The sequence below is a fragment of the Lagenorhynchus albirostris genome, chromosome 1 (assembly GCF_949774975.1).
Source record: "Lagenorhynchus albirostris chromosome 1, mLagAlb1.1, whole genome shotgun sequence".
Taxonomy (NCBI): Eukaryota; Metazoa; Chordata; class Mammalia; order Artiodactyla; family Delphinidae; genus Lagenorhynchus; species Lagenorhynchus albirostris.
Window position 1 is genome coordinate 29,769,661 of NC_083095.1, and position 19,957 is coordinate 29,789,617.

At 42.8% G+C, this 19,957-nt stretch overlaps 1 protein-coding gene across 1 annotated transcript in view; it reads left to right on the plus strand.

Moving 5' to 3' along the window:
• DPF3 (double PHD fingers 3) overlaps positions 1–18,941 on the plus strand; it is a 256,417-nt gene extending 237,476 nt beyond the window's left edge. Inside the window, exons 9-11 of the mRNA XM_060163749.1 lie at positions 7,624–7,736; positions 17,569–17,650; positions 18,179–18,941. Of these exons, the coding sequence (XP_060019732.1) occupies positions 7,624–7,736; positions 17,569–17,650; positions 18,179–18,249 (266 nt within the window). The 3' untranslated portion in view covers positions 18,250–18,941. The remainder of the gene's footprint in view (positions 1–7,623; positions 7,737–17,568; positions 17,651–18,178) is intronic.
• The last annotated feature ends 1,016 nt before the right edge of the window (positions 18,942–19,957 follow it).

A 19,957-nucleotide genomic window follows, 5' to 3' on the forward strand; every position in this document is an offset into this window, starting at 1 on the left:
TTCACCAACCAGATGGGCAATTTGGGATCACAAATACCTCTAAAAATAATGTTATAGGTGGCATAGACAGAGCCACAGCTTTATGGATAACAGATTCCTATCATTTCATTTAATATATTGGAAAACTAAGGCCTGTGAGGCAAAGTGACTTTTCTCAGGGACTCAGATGCTGCATCATATATCAAATTGTGGTACTTGCTCCATGAGGGCAGGTTTTGGTTTTCCCCACTACTGTATCCCCCAGTGCCTAGAACACTGCCGGCCACATTTATTTATTCAAAAAATACTGTTGAGAGAATGAGTAAATGAATAAATGATCCTTGGTACTCAGCTGCAGTGACTAATTAGGGGCACTGGGATCATTACCGTGGTTCTTGACATCTTTCTGGTACCTTGGCCCCAACCTGGGACAGTCAGGTAAGTTATATAAAAGCAGGTCAAGGCTGTCCCATGCCCTTATTTCACTTTAAGAGGACCAGCTGAAGTGCCCTCAGGTTTATATGTGAGACTACTCAGGCCACACTTGACCATGAAAACTTGGGGAATTTCTAGGGCCATTTGAGAATGGAGCCATGAGCCCTTAGTGATTGAGCCCATTAAAAGTGCTCCTAATGTCCTTGCTTGAATGGCTTTCTATGATTATTAATGATAATGATTGAAGCAACAATCCCTGTGGCTTGTCTCCTGTGTGACATCTGGGTGCCCTAGAGTTTGACAGCTTTGAGGGAGGATAAACAGACCCCTAAGATGGGTCAGACTTGCTGATGGTAAAGTGTTTTAGCCAAGCAAAAGGCAGCCATGGCATCCACCATCATTTATTTTGAATGCGTTTTTGTTTGTATGGTCTTTATCCTTTCTACTCTTTCTCTTCTTTGTCCTCTTTGAAGTACATTAAAATGGTGAGAAAAAAGGGAGCCATGCAGGTGCCTCTGGAGTGCCATTGTGGTCCTTGATTTGTAGATGTCTTAGTATTAGAAGAACATCTGGGGCAGATGGGAGGTAAGCCTGTAGACCATTGTAGAAGGTTTGCAAAGCAGGGCTGGAGAAGCAATCTATGTGGGGAGGCAGTGCCCGGATAACATGCTTGTCACAATGTATGTGCACAGAGTTCAAATTCTTGATGGCTCCGAATTGGTTCCTCCCTTTACAGATTAAGTATAATAACTCAGAGCTTCATTCCTTCCATCTGACAAACTGGGTCTCAAGTGGAGGAGGTTAGAAACAGGAAGATAAGGAGAGAAAGAGAGAAAGGGAGGGAGGGAGAGACAGAGAAGGAGAGAGGGAGAGAGAGGATAAGTGAAAATGAATGGATCTGATGGAGTGAGATGGCTTCCCAAAGTGAGCTAGTAATATTTTTTTCTCCGCAAATTACTCTTTAACGTGGGTGATTCAGATTTGACTGCACTGTGCATAAATTCTTTAGCTAAAGCTTCTTATATATTTTTGTAATATGTAAATATTAGAAATTGTATGCGTGTATGAATATAGAGAACTGCTAGAAATTTGAGCCAAATTAGTTTCTAATGAATGCCTATGGAGACTTGTTTTTGGTGCTTTTTCAGATTGGAATCGATCCTACATATTTTATATGATATGATTTCTATAAACCAGGCATCAGACCAAGGAGTGCAATTTGAATTTTGCAGTTACTTGCCTGAGAACTGTGGTATTTAGGTTTTCCTTTCCTGAGATATTAGTTTTTAAGAGATCAACATTGATGAATAAGGTAATAAAATATAATTGGGTGTTTATCATTTCACAATGAATAAATAATAGACCATGCTAGTTCCACAGTTATTTGTATCTATTTTATTTATGTTTTCAGCACATACCTAGCAAGATAATTTTTTTTCTGGAGCTCTAATTTAATCAGTGATGTGGCTTAGCCTAGTCCAAATTAAATATTGGCAATAATGTAATGAAAAACTCTTTTAATAAGGATCATAATGTAAGAGACACATGTCATAGCCATTTGTAGATTTCTTTTTGCCCAGGGTTTGTTGAAAATGAACTGTGTTTCTCTCACTGTGCTGAGTATCTATAGCCTGACACTGACTGGTTAATGGCTCTGTTAGCTTCTAAGTCACAGTTGTAATGTGAACTCAATCAACAAGGTATATTTAGATATTTTTGTCCCTGAAAGGTTGGAAATATCCATGTGTGGGGGCAGTTGTGTATGAGCATGTGTGGAAGTAGGCAGCTGTAAATATAAAACTAACGCTGGTTTTGCTTGGATATTCATCTGTGTGCCTTCTCACTCAAATACCGCGAACTCCTGTTCGCTGTCCCTGAACATTGTCAGTGTCTATGCACATGGGTTCTGGAAAGCCATGACATGTATCCTTCAGGTGGCAAGGGGGCAGTCCCTGCTTTCAGACGCCTGCCTTCTCTTTTTCACTGAGTTCAGTAGACTGCAATTTCATACATACCAACCTCATGAACAGTCTTCTTTCTGAGAAGCGTCTCACATCCTGCTGGTTTCCCTTTTCTACCCAGCTGCTGAAACAGCACCCCAAAGCCAAATCTCCGTTGTCTGAAAGCCCTGTCCAGAAGTTAGGTCTCCACACATGGTAGTCATGGGTTATATTTCCTGTTTCAACTTGTAGGGAAGATTGAGGTCCGTTTTGGAAGGGATTAGGGCTGGATTAAGAATGTCTCTTTACACCAAGTTCACCACTGGACCAACTGAACAAACGGGCAGAAGATTTATTGAATCCTCCTAATAGAACAAGTTTGGAGGAACACTCAGGAAGGACTTGGTTTTTAATGATCTAGCTGGGATGAATCATGCACACCACGCCACTTTCTAAATCCATTTTGGTAATTGAAATCTTATAAATGTTCTGTTGAATCATCTCACCCAGGGGACCCGGGAAGTGTTGTTTCCCCTTCACTCCATTGGGCTATTTAAATAGCAATGCAGGTATTCTTCGCTTTAAGAAAACTGGATATATGGAAAATCCAGATTTCCAAGCAAGCACGTTAGAGAATGATGGTTAATTTTACAAAACAGATTAAGACAGGAATCTTGAAGTAGTGGGTGGCCATAAGTAAATTGCTTTACTGCCAATGTGCCTCTTTATTTTCTACCACCCTTGAATTGGAAAGACTATTATCCACTTACTTCCAAGGATTTTAGAAATTAGTTCTGGGCAAAAATAAGGACTTCTAGCAGTAAAACTTAGATATGGGCTTCTAGCACTTTCCTTAGCAACTTCTCCTTTTGTCCAACAGTATGCTTTATTCCAGTCATTTCCATGGTAGATAAGAAGTCTTATCCCTATAGTTTTATCTGGGAAATGACTTTTCCAGTTTGTAGAGAAAGGCAGCAGACAGGCAACCTGTTCTGGTGGCACAGAAAGGAGGACTTAGTTCTGGGCATAGTTTTTGCACCTGCTAATGGCAGCTTGGGTGACTTAACTCTTTGTGTCTCACCCTCCGCAGCTGAGAAGTTGCATCACCTCCTTTCCTCTCCCACTTGAGTCTGAATTCTGAACTGAAGGAGCTCTGTAGCCAGAGCTGAGGCTAATCTTAGTCCTACATTTTACCTGGGGTGGAGGCTGTGTGAGCTTTGTTCCCTTCCTTTGGGTGTGAAGGTCTTTGGGGGGAGGCTGGTGACTTTCTCAAAACCGGAACACAGAGAAAGTCCATGGGATTTTTTGAGACACTTCCAACAGGATTTTCTCAAGCCCACTTGCTACTGTTCACTGGTCCAAAGCTATCCCAGAAAATGTCTTCAGTGGTCGAGAGGTCTTGAAAAGAGAGTTGGCTCTCAGTAAATATTTGGGGAGTGTTGTTGGCTTCATGAAGCATGCACCCCCCCCCCACCCTCACCCCCGGAGGCATCCAGAGGCCAGCTGTGGAGTTACATGTCACGCTCTGGAATGTGCTGACCTTCCTTCCCGGGGAAGGTGACACTGCTGAGGGTATTATTATTAGTAGGGCAACTTCTGCTCAGCTCTGTCAGCAGGTCCTCATTCAGGGTCCTTATCGAGCAATGACAAACTCATGAACCTTTGGCAGTCAACACCGCTGACCACCCTCTGCTTCTTGAAAGCTCTTCTCTGGGCCACTGTGACCCATACTTGCACGGTTTGCGTCTTACCTCTCTCCAGCCATCCTTCCAGTTTCCTCTGTTGGTCCTTTCTTTTGATCTTCAAATGGTTGAGTTACTCAAAGCTCAGTCCTAGACTTTTTTCTTTCTTCTTTCCTCTTCCTTTCTCTTTTTTCCCTTTTCCTAGATAATTTCATTAACTCTCATGGTTTCTATGACCACCTATTTAGCAAAACCTCCTAAATTTATGTCTAGTTCATATTTCTTTTGAGCTCTAAACCCCTATATTCGACCTTCCGCTTGACATTTCCACCCAAAGTCTCACAGACTTCCCAAATTCAACATGCTCAAAACAGAGTTCTCCTCCCCCTCCCCCATTTGGTCCCTATATGCTTTCTGTAGTTCCTCATTTGAGTAAGTTTCACTGCAACCCACCTTGTTTCTTAGGTTGGAATCTTGAGACTATTTCTCATCATCTCTTACCCACACTCCCAATGCTCAAATAATGGTCAAGTCCTGTCAATGATTTCTTTAATATTTCTCCAAGCTCCACCTCCATCATCCTTGTCTCTCTCCTAACAGCAACATCCACCTCCAAACTAGTTTCCTGGCAACAATTCTTACATTTCTACATTCCCTCTGCCCCCCTCCCCCCAGTTCTTTCCTTAGACAGCAGCTCCTTCCTTCCTTCCTATCCTTTCCTTTCCCTTCCTTTCCCTTCTTCCCTCCCTCCCTTCCTCCCTTTCCTTCCCTCCTTTTTGATGACTTAAATTTTTCTTTGTGTTTTCCTTATTTAAAAAGACCTTTTCAACTTTTTATATTGAAATAATTATAGCTTCATAGAAAGTTACAAAATATATCACTGAGAGGTGCCATGCACTCTTCACCCAGTTTCCCCCAATGTAACATCTTCCGTAACCATAGTACACTATCAGAACCAGGCACCTGACACGATGCAATCACAGACCTTATCCATGCGTTATTGGTTTTACATTCACACACATGTGTGTATACTTCTATGCAATCTTATCAATACGTAACTCACTGCAATCAAGGTTCAGAACTGCTTCACCACCCAAAGATCCCTCGTGCTAAAGGAATGCTCCTTTAAAAACACAAGGCAATTCAGTCACTGCCTTGCTTAAAATGCTTTAATGATGTTAGAGCCCCAGATCCTTAAATGAGGGCCACAAGTGCCCATGTAACTTGGCTGTAGCTACCTCTCTGGGCACTTCTTGCCCTCTTCCTTTTGCTCGGCAAGCCTCTGCCTACTGGCCTTTCCCTTCTGTTGAATTTGCCAAGCTCCTCCACTGCTCAGAGCCTCTCCACGTGCTGTTCTCCTCACGTGGAATCCTCTCCCTCACCCACTCAGCTAACTCCCCCTCATCTGCCAGGTATCAGCTTAAAGATCTTTCTCAGGGAAGGTTTCCTTGACATCTCAGACTAGATTTGATTCTCCTGTGATTTTTTTCATTGCCAATTGTGTTTTTTCTTTACAGTACTTACACAATTATAGGTAAATAGGTATGTGTGTAGTTTATTAATTTGAGTTCTCTCTGACCAGACTAGAAGGGTTTGGGGGTGGGGGTCTTGCCCACCACTGTATCTTTTCTGTCTAGTGCCATGGCTGGCCTAGCAGATGTTCAATAAACCCTAGTTCATGAACAATTACTGTAAGCTGGCTGATTGTGGCTGGGTGTGCCCTAAGGCAGCGGAACAGGGCAACATCAACCTGCTGTTCTAGGTATATACTCCATGAATTCATCTTCAACCTTACCAGATGTCCTATCTGAGAACCTGGGCATCTATGGCCCAGACCACCCAGAATCTCAAACTGGTATTTTCTCTCCTATTCCCATCCCAGTGTTCTGTGTGAGAGATCAGAATAGGGAACAACCCTGGCTAGTGTTCTTCTTAGACAGATCTTTGAGATGCTGTCAGGAATATCAGCTGGATGTTCATCCAGGCTTTTAATGTAAGCCTTTGCTCTCCCCAGGGTCACTGGCATGGTGTCACTTTGAGAGGGTTATTCAGAGCTGTGAGGGTCTAAGTTGCATGGCTCCTGAGAAGTCCTAGAAATGCTTTTAGATCAGTCCTCTCCTCAATGCTCCCACCTGCTATTTGCTAGGTGTCCCCAACTCCCCTCACCATGAGTCATTCTGTCCCCACTCTCACTCTCAGAGATAACTCAGTGTGGTTTGCATTGGTGGCGGCCCAGATCTGAAGGGTCCTTATAGTGACTGAATAGACAGTATTTCCCCCAAAGTACCATGATAGAACTCTGTGAGGGTTTGGAAAAGAAGAAATTGGGGCCTCCTGCTGGGATGTGGCTTTGCCAAGGAGTGGTGGTACCGCGTGGGATCTTGACTGTGGGGGACACTGGGTTGGACACTGTGTTGGTTGCCCCTAATTGGTGCCCCATCTATACTATCCTTCTTTAGAAGCTCACAATCCCTCATGTGAAAGAGGCGACACATGCACTATATGGTGGATTTGGCAGAATTGGGAGAAGGGTGAACCCCTAGCAATAGGCAAAACTATCAATTCTTTTGTGACAGAGTCAGTAAAGGGCTTTGCCCGGGGTGTCTGGGCAGATCCCTGTCTGATTCACAGCCCTGGGAAACCGGGGGTCATCATCCAAGTTTCCCTTCCCTGCCAAATAGGAGGTCAAGGTCTTCACGTTCTGTGGCTCACAGCTGTCCTCCTGTTGCTGGTGTCTCTCTTTTGAGTGGGCGGTGGCTGAGAGCAGAGCCCAGCTCCAGTGTAGGTCTGCTGGGGCTGGGTCCTCTTAGGTCACATTAATGTCCCTCCCTGCTCTTATTATTGGCTTGGCTAACGTGATACATAGGATGGAGAGAAGAGTTAGAGCCAGTGACGAGTCCTTTCAGGATAGACCTGGCTGTCGTGCTCCCTTGCAGTGGTGCTCCACTTCTTCACCCTCCCTGCCAGGCTGCTTCCCTCCATAGGGCCTGTTACTGTGCAGGGCGTGGACTTCTGCTTGTCCCCTGGGTGTGGGCATGGACACCTTAGGTGGCAGTGTAGTGCCTCCCAGTGCCCCCTGAGCTCTGTTCCCGGGAGCCTCACATGTTCCCTCTGATCTCCTCCCCGGTACCCTAAGGCAGTGTGCACAGCTTTGCAGGTCAGAAGGCTCAGCTGCAAATAGCCCATATGTGTTACCTCCCACCACAATCGATGCCGGGGAGGTAATGCTGCTGACTCTCACGGTGTCGCCTTGTGCTGTGCGATTTCCTTTCTCTTTCTCTCTGATCACCACTTTCTGTCCTCATCAACTGGTTACGTCTCTGGGGGAACATGGCTCTTAGGGCAAGAGGACTTGGATGACATCTCTCCTCAGCAAAAGGCTTAATACCTATTTCTCTCTTTGAGCGTTGATCTGATGTAACTGTGGGTGGTGGTGAGGATGGTGGGTAGGGCTCCAGCCAGGCTCCCACTTTACTCCAAAACCCGTGCTACCCCACCCTCCCTCCAAGTTGGCCATGATGTTGTGGCATTGAGGGGTGACAGGTCAGACCCTCTGGCCCTAATGCTGCCATTTCTGCTTCCTCCAGGTCACCCCACCTGCCTGCAGTTCACCCTGAACATGACCGAGGCTGTCAAGACCTACAAGTGGCAGTGCATAGAGTGCAAATCCTGTATCCTCTGTGGGACCTCGGAGAATGATGTGAGTGTGGGGCTTCCCGCATGGGAGGGAGAAATACAAGGAGCTGGGAGTCCTTCGAGGATTGGAGAGGAAGGCAGGATTCTCATCACTGGACTCCTGGGGAAAACATCCATCAGGACCTCCTTCTTGACTTTTGCCCCGAGGACCCTTGGGACCCTTGTGCTCCAGGGACCTTGGGTACTCTTCGTGCCTGTGGAGAGAGGTGCAGGAAGTGATGGCCAGAGGCTGCCTTGCTGGCCGTTAGCCCTCAAGGGTTCATTGATAGACAATGGTGCCCACTGCTTACGGTCGGGATGTGCTTGGCTCTTTACACCATGTTCTGGAGTGTGTCATCTCACTTGGTCTAAATGTTAAGTATAATAGATGCAGAATTTAAAAAACCCACATTTTGTTATGGACAATTTCAAATATATACAAAGATAGAGAAAATAGTGAAACTGAGGTACCCCCATGACTAGCTTCAACAATGATCAATACATGTCCAATCCTGTTTTTGTAAATATTGCTACCTCTTTCTCCACGATATTATAGTCCTAGTCATAATATCATTTCACCTGTAAATACCATATGTGTCTAAAAATATAAGGATTTATGTTTTACAGCTTGTGAATATATTTATTTTCAAGTTAAAAAAAGAGATAAGGACTTACTTATTAACAAATATAACTAAAATATTAACAATAATATTTTAAAAAATCAGTGATTCCTTAATATAACGAAACATCCAGTCAACATTCCTATTGCCTCAATTGTCTTCAACATTGTGTTAATAATCATAAATTGTTTTAAAACGTTTTTATTTACAATTTATTTGAATTGGGATTCAAATAAGACTCATACATTGCAATTAGTTGATATGTCTTTAAAGTTTCTTAATATATAGGGTTTCCTTCTATTTTGATCTTTTTTCCCTTGATTTTTTTTTTTGTGTTATGCGGGCCTCTCACTGTTGTGGTCTCTCCCATTGTGGAGCACAGGCTCTGGACGCGCAGGCTTAGCGGCCATGGCTCACGGGCCCAGCCGCTCCGCGGCATGTGGGATCTTCCCGGACCGGGGCACGAACCCGTGTCCCCTGCATCGGCAGGCGGACTCTCAACCACTGCGCCACCAGGGAAGCCCTCCCTTGATGTTTTTGGTTGAAGAAATCAATTTATTTGTTCAATAGAGTTTCCCATGACTGTATTTTACTAACTGCATCCCTGTGGTGGTGTTTGACATCTTCCTCTGTCTCTTGTATTTCTTGTACATTGGTGCTTAGAGCTAGAGGCTTGATCACATCCAGGTTCTCTTTCTTTTTCTTTGTCTCTTTCTTTCTCTGTCTCTAAAATATATAAATAGCAAGACTACTTCATAAATAGTGAGGTATACTTTCATCAGGAGGTATGTAATACCTGGTGTCTCTCTTTTCATGATGGCAGCATCTTTGACTACACTGACTATTTCATTAGGGGTCGCAAATAGTGATATTCTTATTCCATAATTTCTTCTTTGTTTATTAGCTGGAATAATTCTATAAAGAGAAACTTTTCCAACCTCATATTTGGTTACCTTCATGTATAGATTATATAGAAGAGGCAGGATAAATACTAGATTCTTTCCCTTTATTTATCAGTTTTCAAAATAAGGGGTGGATTCAACACATATTCATGATCAAACCCTCAAGAAAATAGAAATTGTGGGATATTTTCTTAACATGATAAACTTTTTATACCTTAGAACTAAAGCCATTGTCTTATTTAATGGAGAAATAGTAGAGGCATTTCTGCTAAGATCAGGAACCAGGTAAGGATGCCCACTATCTCTATTACTATTCATAATTTTTCTAGAGATATTAGCTAATGCAATTAGACAAGAGAAAACAATAAGTATAAGAATGGCAACAAAGTAGAAAGTTTTTCTCAATTTCATAACTTTAATAGTATATCTGGGCAAGTCTAGAGAATGAATAGTAAAGCTAACTCAAACATTAAAGGTAGCAGGATATAAAATTACCATACAAAAATTAATAGCTTTCATATGCACAAATAATAACCAGTTAGAAGACATTATGGTAGAGAAACTCCACTTACAGTAGCAACAAATAAGAAATATTTAGAAATAAACTTAACAGTAAGTATGTAAAACCTAAATAAAGAAAAATTTTAAATGCTTTTGAAAGGCATAGAAATAGATTTGAACAAATGAAAAGACATTGTGTGACCTTGGATAGAATGACTCAACATTGTAAAGATCTCAGTTCTTCCTAAGTTAATTTACAAATTTGATTCAAACCCAATAAAAGCACCAACATGCTTTTTAATGGAACAAGACAAGTGATACTAAAGTTCATATGGAAAAACAAACATGCAAGAATAGCCAAGGGAACACTGAAAGACAACAAATTATGGAGGGAGTCTAGCCCTGCTAGATATTAAAACATACTGTAATGCCTCTGAAACTAAAACAGTATGGACAAAAAGACCAGTGGAATGGAATAGAAAACCCACAAATTGACCCAACTACATATGGACATTTAGTATAAAATAAAGGTTGTATCTAAAATTACTGGATCAAAGATGGACATTTTCATGAACAGTGCTGGGACAACAGGGTAACCATTTGGGAAAAGATAAAATTAGGTCCATAACTCATGTAATATGTAAGAACAGCCTTCAAGTGGACTGGGAATATAAATATAAAAAATAAAACCATACTAGTAATAGAAGAAAACATGGATGAATTTCTCTTTAAATATAAGGAAAGATTTTCTGTGACTCAAAATTCGGAAGGAATAAAAGAAAATGTTGACAAATCTGACCACATAAACATTTGCATAGTAAAAAACACAATAAAGTAAAAAGACAACTGATAAAATGGGAGAAAATATTTGCATCATATACCACAGATAAAGGTGGCAATATATAAAGAACTCTTAAAATTTGAGGAACAAGGGACCATAAACCTGATAGAAAATGTGAAAAAGGTATCAAAAATAGTTCACAAAAGATATAAAAATGACCCTTACATATTTGCAAAAAAAAGTTTGAATGCACTCATAATTAAAGAAATTAAAATGTAAACAAAACTGAGATATCATTTCTTACCCATAAGAATGGGAAAGAAAAGTATGGCAGTGCATTCTGTTAATGAAGCTGTGGGAAAGGTGGCACCGTTATATATTGTCAGTGGGAATACAAAGTGGTACAACCCTTCTGGAGGGAAATTTAGCAATACCTAACACAGCTACTGTGCACTTGACTTTTGACTCAGCTATCTCACCTATAGGAATCTACCCTAAAGATATACCCACAACTCTATGAAAATACATATGCGTAAGGTTATTCATAGTCACACTGTTTATAATTGGAAAATATTGGAAATGACCTAAATGCTTATACACAAAATGGTTGAATAAAGGATGGCACAATGAAGTACTAGGCAGTTGTAAAACAACAACAACACGATGTAGATCTTTATGAATTAATATGGAGCGATTTCCAGAATTTGTTAAATAAAAAAGCACAGTAAAAATGATATCTACAGTAAGCTGCCATTCTTGCAAGAAAGGCATAAGAAAATATACATATATCTATTTACTTGTGTGAAAGAAATACAGGAAGGATAAGCAAAAAACTAAAGAGATTGGTCATCTACTGTGTAGGTGGGAATGGGGTAGAAAGAATGGGGAAATGGGGGTGGGATAGTAGGGATGGGGGGTAACACTTCTCTGAAAATACCTTTTGTATAGCTCTGACTCTTTGAACCAAGGTATTGTTTCACATACCCTCAAGATAAATACTGAAATTCAGCCAGGAGTTGGGGGAAGCGAAAATGGAATATGAACAGTAACAAATGAACTTAACTATAATATAAATAGTAACATGGCCATACTGAAGGGTAGGGAAGGAAAAAATTAACCTAGATAACTTTGGAAAGTAGTATTTGACTGTGTATTTTAAGACTAAAGACAGAAATGACTATACACATATTATATGCTAGTTAGTAAATTTGTTTCTCACAGGCATGTGAGTTAGTCATTCTGAAACTACTTGATGTGTCTGCAGGTCTGAACTGATACATATATATTGTGAATAATGAGAGCCAGGTTTCCCAATGTCCGAGAAAGAAAAATCAAATAAAGGGGGAAGGCTAGACTGAACCCTGTGGTCCTGGGTTGGAATAGGGGATATCAGTATGAATTTATGCTTTTAAATATAACATATTTTGTTTATATATCTATAACTATTTATATGTACACACACATGTGGATAAATACAGAAATAAATATAGATGTGCACCTACACGTACATTTATTTCCTAACTCTGTCGTAAGGGCCTAGAAGCAATGACAACCCAGAAGCAATGAGGACCTATAGCACCCAGATATTGGTTTCTAAATACCATTCTCCAGTAAAAGGAGCCAGGGATTCTTGGAGAAATAGCTGGAGCTGGGAAAATGTAAGAGGAGGCCGGAGCCTCCTGTGGTACTAGAAAGTAAGGAGGTGCTAAAAAATTGGTAAAGGACACAGGAACCAACTTGAAGGAATTCCTAATGGCCCAATCTGGAACAATTTGAGCAACAAAGTAAATAATGATAGTATTGGATTATAACCCAAAGACAAAATAAATATTCATATTAACATTTTAAAAATTGAATAAGTGAATGAATTAATGAATGAATGGGGAAGAGGTAAACTCTTCCTTAGAGCAGGATTACAATTAATAAATGTAGAGGGCAGAGGGAAATCACCAGTAGACAAACATCATGGTATGGTTGTTGTAAGCAAGAGTCATCAATTGATGCTAAAATTAGCAGGCAAAAGTATGATGAGAAGCAGAATATTTGCTTGATCTCAAAGTATCTCCCCTACCCGATTACTTATTAATATGTTACAAAGGGAAAAACCATAACTTTACCGTGGAAAAACTACACTACAGATACTATACTACCTTAACTATAGGATCGGAGTAACATTACTAGTAATAAGATACATTGGTGTCCGTGCCCCCCGATAAGGTGCACTGAGAAGATCTCCTCTTATGGAAGAAAGATCAGACAAACTCAGACTGAGTGACATTCTACAAAATCACTGGCCTGGACTCTTCGAAAGTGTCAAAGTCATGAAAGATAAAGAAATCAAGGAACTGTCACAGATTCAGGGCACTAAGAATACCTAACAACTAAATGGAATGTAGGATCCTGAATTGAATCCTGGAGAAAAGGACTTAAGTGGGGAAAAAAGCTGGTGAAATTCAAATGAGGTGAGGTCTGCAGATTAGTCAATAGTGTCATGCTAATGGCAATGGTGATTCCCTGCTTTTCATGATTGTGCTGTGGTAATGTAAGATGTTAACTTTAGGGGAAGCTCAGTAAAGTGTGCGCAGAAACTCTGTATCATGTTTGCAACTTTTCTCTAAGACTAAAATTATTTCAATATAATAAATTAAAAAATGATGGGATGTTTCCCTAGCATCTAACAAAAGTGACAAAGTTTTTAGAAAATAGTATCTATGGACTCGAGGATTTATACATACTTGATTTATTTCAATCCATTACAGTTAAAATTGTCCCATATTTGGGACAGTGTTCCCACTTTTGTTCCAGTGGGAACACAGTTTGGATCCTGAGTCCTTCTGACATGACCTCAGTAGTATTTGTTTTTTTAATATTTATTTATTTTTTGGCTGCGTCAGGTCTGCACACGGGATCTTTTGTTGCAGCGCGCAGGCTCTTTGTTGAGGTACAGGGGCTCCAGAGAGAGCGGGCTCAGTAATTGTGGCATGCAGGCTCAGTTGCCCCGCGGCACGTGGGATCTTAATTCCCCGACCAGGGATCGAACAGGCGTCCTCAGCATTGCAAGATGGATTCTTAACCGCTGGACCACCAGGGAAGTCCCTATCTCAGTAGTATTTGTTTCCTTGCTTTCCAATATGTAACGATACTTACACATTTCATGCTCCAGACCTGGAATCAGCCATTTATCCAATGACTCCTGGTTCCTTTTAGTGGGCAATGGTTTTTTTTTTTTTTTTTTAACATCTTTATTGGAGTATAATTGCTTTACAATGGTATGTTAGTTTCAGCTTCACAACAAAATGAATCAGTTATATATATACATATATTCCCATATCTCTTCCCGCTTGCGTCTCCCTCCCTCCCACCCTGCCTATCCCACCCCTCCAGGCGGTCACAAAGCACCGAGCTGATCTCTCTGTGCTATGCGGCTGCTTCCCACTAGCTAACTACCTTATTTTTTTAGAAGATATAATATGGGTGATGGGGTGCTAATTTTTACTGCATTAGTCATTGTTTGGGAGCATTTTCAATGGACAGAGCTAGAAAATAGGTTTTGCTTGTTTTAAAGATAAAATACACTGTGAATTTACACTGATACTTCCAATTCATTGCCAGAACTAATTATAGGGTTTTCACTTAACCTTATCACTCTTACATCTGTATTTTCTTTTAACCATGTCAAAATTTTTGCTACTCATTACCAACATAACCACTCATTTGATACACACATAGAATATCAATTCTACTATTAACAACACTAATATGATTGCTGAAAAGAAATATATATATGTATGTATATGCATATTTGCACTTGTTTTTGTCCTTAAGATATATTTGACTGAGGAGGTACAGTCCAACTACTTGTTTCCAAGTCACTTGGAATAGTTTCTTTCTGTGTGGTTATGCCACCAACTAGTATGTGATTAGATTCATTTGTTTCATTTTTTTTTTTTTTTTTAGTGACAGTTACCCTGTGAATTTTGCTTTATGACCATGTAAAATATTTACTGGCTCCAGAGTCAAATTTTTAAAATAAACAGTATGTTCAAAGAAATCTAACTTCTATCCCTACCTCTTTTACACTCTGCTTATAGGACCATTTTAAAAAATTATGGTTTATCTTTCTATTGTGTTAAATGGAAACGTGTGTATGTGCACATGAATCCATAAGAAAGTGGATGCATTTTCTTAGAAAATGGTAGAAAGATATACCTGTTTTCTTTACTTTGCGTTTTCACTGAATATCCCGGAGGTTACTCCACAGCAATGTATAGACATGATCTTAACTCCTTCCTACAGTTGCATAGCTCTTCATTAGTTTATTCAACCAGTCCTTTATTGATGGACATTTGGGTTGATTCTGGTCTTTGGCTTTACAAATAGTGTTAATGTAGAGGGTTTTTGTTGACTTGGCAGAACCTTAGGGGAGGAATCAAGGAGTGAGGCTGCTCGGGCAATAGGGGGTTCCTCTCACATAGCCAGGGATTTACCCTGCACATCCCAGAAAGGGATTCCCATTCTCCTGGAACTGTAGCCATAGGTGAATTCTGGTTCTTGACTACTTGGGAGTAAGATGTCCTTAAATTGTGTTTCTCATGGGGGTCCGCATGGGCTGGGGTTTTTTTGGTGGTTTTGGCTGGCAATTATCTGAGAAGCAAATGGAAAAGAAGAGAATATGGTGCTAGACAATGATCAACCCATGAAAGAGACATTTAAACCCACAGATGCCTTGGTTTCCCTTTGGGAAAGTCCAATCCAGTATATTCTACCTCCTTGTATTTCTCGTGTCAGCACTAGAGTAGGAGTTATCAGTGTATTTCAGATATTAATAATACTGTTTCTCACAAGTCTCTCCCTGTTTTCTGTCCCTATCCTAACTGGTTTCTCCTTGTATTATCCCTAAGTCATATTGTCATTTAGCTTATTTCAGCTCCAACAATAATGGTGTAACTCTTTTGGAATAAACCACACTGTTCTGGTTTTCATCCTACCTTTCTGACTGTTTCTTAGTCTCTTTCTTCTCTGCCTGGGCCTTAGCTTTGGTGTTCCCCAAGGATCTATTCTTGGCCTTCTCCTCAGTAACTTCTTTGAGTCCTTGATTTTTCAGAAAATTCAACGAAAGCTATGGATTTACCCTTTGCTCAGAAAAATGTACCTCTGTACCTATACACAGAGTTGTGCATATAATTTCTAGGAGTTCATGAACACCCCTCCATGAGCACAAGTTCAAAGACATCTGCTCTCACGTACTCTGGGCTTCCCTTCCCAGGACCTCCAGGGCCATCTCATCACCAGTGACTCCCCAGTCCATATCTTACGCCCAGGCCTCTCTCCTGACCTCCAGGCACCCTCACCATGTGATCTGTAGACCTACAGATCATGTTCATAGCTGAGGTTGCCTTCTGCCTCCCACAGGTCTGCTCCTCTGCCCACGCCTTAGTGGATGGCTACATCGTTTGGCTTGCCGACCAAGCCACCACCTAGAAGACATCCTTGATTTCTTCCTTATCACTCTCTACATCTAATCAATGACTCTCAGATGGAAGCAAGCCCCTTTTCTCTCCCCCAAGCCACAACCCTAGTTCAGGCCACCATCATAAGTTATCTCTTACCTGGACGACTATAGTAGCCTCCTAAGTGGCCTTCCAGCCTCAAGAACCAATCTCTCTCCACCTGGATATCTTTTCTTATACAGCAGCTAGTGAGATCTTTCTATACTGCAAGGCTGACCATGTTATTCCTCTATTGCTAACTCTTCGAAAGCTTCCCATTGTCCTATTGAAAGGTCTTAGCATGATATAAAAAAAAGATCATTCATGATCTCTCCTGCCCCATTGGCTTGCTCACAGGGGTTTTCAACTTCTATATCTACTTTTTCTAGGATCTCTACACTGGTGAGAGCCAAGGTGAGATTTGATACAGAACTTAACTTTGCAGACATCTTATAAGCCATCAAAGCAGGCCCAAAGGTCACTGAATAGAACAGGGCTGAACCTGGAGAATGGGGACCAGATCACAAACACTTACTGAGTAGCTACTATGTGCAAGGAAGTTCTGAAGGAGATGCGGAGATGAGTAAGACAAGGTTCTGCCCCAAGGGCCTTGCAGTCTATAAAGGAGTGGACAAAAGATGCATGTTCCAAATGGACTGGGTGTACATGTCTACCACATGCCAGGCTTTGTAGCATAAAGAAAAGTACAATTAAGTGTCCTAAGGAAGAGAAAGTACTATGAGGATGCAAGAGGGGTCAGAGAAATTCCATTTGACGAAGATTAGTGAAGCTTTGTGGAAGAGAAGTGTTTGAAGACTTGAAGGGTAGGTAGGGAATGGTCCAAAACAGAAGGGGTCAGGCACTGGGAGAGTCTCCAGGCAGAGGGAACTGCAGGAGCCAAGGTGCCTACTGTGTCCTTGGAAGTTAACCACAGCACTGGAGGGGACTGTTGTCATCTGGCTCCAGCCTCCAGCCCCTGAAGAGGCTTTTGAGAGCTCAAAGGTGGCATTGCATTTCTCTAAACTTGCATAATGAAACCCTGAAAAAGTTCTGACGTGCTATGGATGTTACCAGCAAGTATGGTTGCTGCCCGTTGCACAAATGGAAAGAGTGAGGTTGAGAGGAATTCAATTAAAATTTGCAAACATTGAAAGTACTTTCTAGGCACTAGGCAATCATCCTGGAGAACACAGAAATGCATGAAATTAGTTTTCCGCCCTCATGGAGGCAGAATTATTGGCTATGTGAGTTCAGAAGGATAAAGAATCCCTTTCAGCTTGGGTGTGAGGTGGTGGTCTAGGAAGGCTTCTTGGAGGAGCTATGATTTGAGCGGAACTCTTAAGTGGGAGTAGGATGCGCATAGTTTGGGAGACAGGGGGAAATTCCAGGTGTGGGCAAAGCACAAGGCATGTTCAAGGGACAGTGAGGACACTAAATGGGGCCTGGAAGGGGCGTCCAGGGAAGTTGATCAATGGAAATAAGGCAGGCGGAGTAGGTGGGGGCCAGATGTTGGTTATAAATAATTCAAACTTTCCTCCTCTCCTCCTACTCTGCATTCCACCAGGACCAGCTCCTCTTCTGTGATGACTGTGACCGCGGCTACCACATGTACTGTTTAAATCCCCCAGTGGCTGAGCCCCCAGAAGGTAATGGTGATGAAGTCAACAATAACAACAACAGCTACTTCTACCACTTACTGAGCCCTCACTAATGTGCAGGCCTTGTGCTAAGGGCTTTATGTGTCCTGTCTCATTTAGTCGTCACAACCCTACGGAGCAGGTATGACCACTCCCATTTTACAGATGATGAAACTGAGGCACAGCTCAACCAGCTGACATTTCAACTTGAGGACCAAGGAGATGTTTCCCAGACATATGGCTGAGAGGGTGGGGGAGGTGTGAACTTCTAGAGGAAGTGGTCCAGACCCGGTGATGCTGGTTAAGAGGCACAGCCAAGGAGGGAGGGTCTTCACTGCAGTTCAACCAATCATCTCTGAGCACTTTCTGTTTCCCAAGCAGCTGAGCGACAGACTCCAGCACATTTTCAGAACTGGGACTCGGTCTCTGAATTGTGAAAGTCAAACTAAAACAGGGCTTACAAAAAGGTTAGGGTCGAGGGGTGGGGCTTGAGGGTCGGGGGCGGGGCTGCTAGTAATGCCATCTCATTTCTCGTAGGGAGCTGGAGCTGCCACTTATGCTGGGAACTGCTCAAAGAAAAAGCCTCAGCCTTCGGCTGCCAGGCCTAGGGCCCCAGGTCATAGAATGGGGCTTGCCGCCGAGAGGCTGAAACAGAGCCCAGTTCAAATCAGATCGAGCCCCTGCTCATGTATTTCCAGACAGACCAACTGTAAGGAACATCAGTAACCACAGAGGGCGTGGACACGTGGAACCGAGGGGGCGAGACATCTGCTTAACTCCTACACACAGGTTTCCGTTCTTCAGCCAGCCCCTCCTGTTTCTGCCAGAAAGATCGTAAACTTTTGAAGAAGGACCCCAGCCACAGCCCTGTGGACCCCCCTCACATTTACCCTAGCACTGCGGCCCTCTCACTGGTTCCCATTTAAGGAGCCACTGGTCCCATTTTGTGACCACCCATCAGTCACTCATGCGTGGTTTGGTGTTTTCTATCTATTGTGTTCCAAGAAATCTTCGCACAGCCTCCCTGCCCCCAGCTTAGCCTCTTCATCCTGAACCCAGCAGAGGAGCAAAGAGCTGTGGAGAAGTTTTTATTTATTACAAGTCCCGCTGGAAACTTCTAGACTCGGAACCTAGAGGCTGTCTAGACGATGGAGCCCTGAAATCCCTCCTTGTTCCTTGGTCCCCGTGAAGAGGAAGAGCTGCTTCCCCAGCAGATATCCAGTGGCATCCACAGCCAGGGCGATCTCTTGATGGGGCCGGGGAGGGGCGGGGGAGGCCCTGAGGGGTGGATGGAAATGTTGTGAAGATAATTCTGAGGCCCTGCCATAGCCAGTCAGTATTTGCTGTCCATCAGGAACGGCCTGGCAAGGCACCGGACCTTCAGAGCCGGGGCATCCTTGAGGAGAGACAGGCCACAGCCTGTGGCAGAGGAAGAGACCAAGACTCTGCCTTCCACTCAGCCTGGGTCTGGAGCTTTCCCTGGTGGGACTCAAGAACCAGGAAGGTGAGTGAAGGCTGCCAGGTCAAGAATCTGAAGGTTGGTCCCAAGGACTGCAGCTCTGAGAAACCCTTCAGTATTGATGTGACACTACAAATTCCTTTTCCCAAGTAATTCCTTCCTTCCACATAGTGTATGTTTGCCATTGTCTACTGAGACCTGACTCTTGAAATTTCAGGATGGGGGAGAAATGATTGTTCCCTAAACAAATAATTGGGGTGATGTGATTATTTACGACCAGGGCGACAATCACACAGAAGCTTCAGCTCGAGGGCTGCTCTTGTCTCCTAAGCTCCCCAGTACATGCTGGACTCTCCTTTTGAGAAGCCAGAGGTGGGGAGGCTCAGTTCCCAGAAGTCTGTGTTGGAAGTCAGCCCTGTGGGCTGGAGCGGACCGGGCTGCCTTTGACTCTCCGCAGCAGTGGCAACAGCAGCAACACACAAAAACTGACACATTTCTGGAAAAATCATTTGCCTAAAGGACAGGTCTCGGTGAGCAGGACCCTGGCGCACGCTCAGCTTCCTTGACATCAGCTCCATCTCTGTGGTCTGGCTGCTTACAACAAAGGCCCAAGTTATTTTTAGTCCTTCAGCTCCTGAAGAAGCCCCTGGAGCCCCAGAGGCTCTGGCCGCTTGGGCTACCTCTGCCGGGCTGCGGCCTTCTCGCCGAGACTTGGCAAGAGCCCTTCTTCCCGGCTAATTGCTCTTGGCCGGCAGACTCGGGGCAGCCTGGCACACAGCCGAGCTGTGCTGGTCTCCCCCAGGTCCTCTACGGGGTGACCTGTGGCCAATGACGGGAGTCAGTCTCCTGCAGGAGCC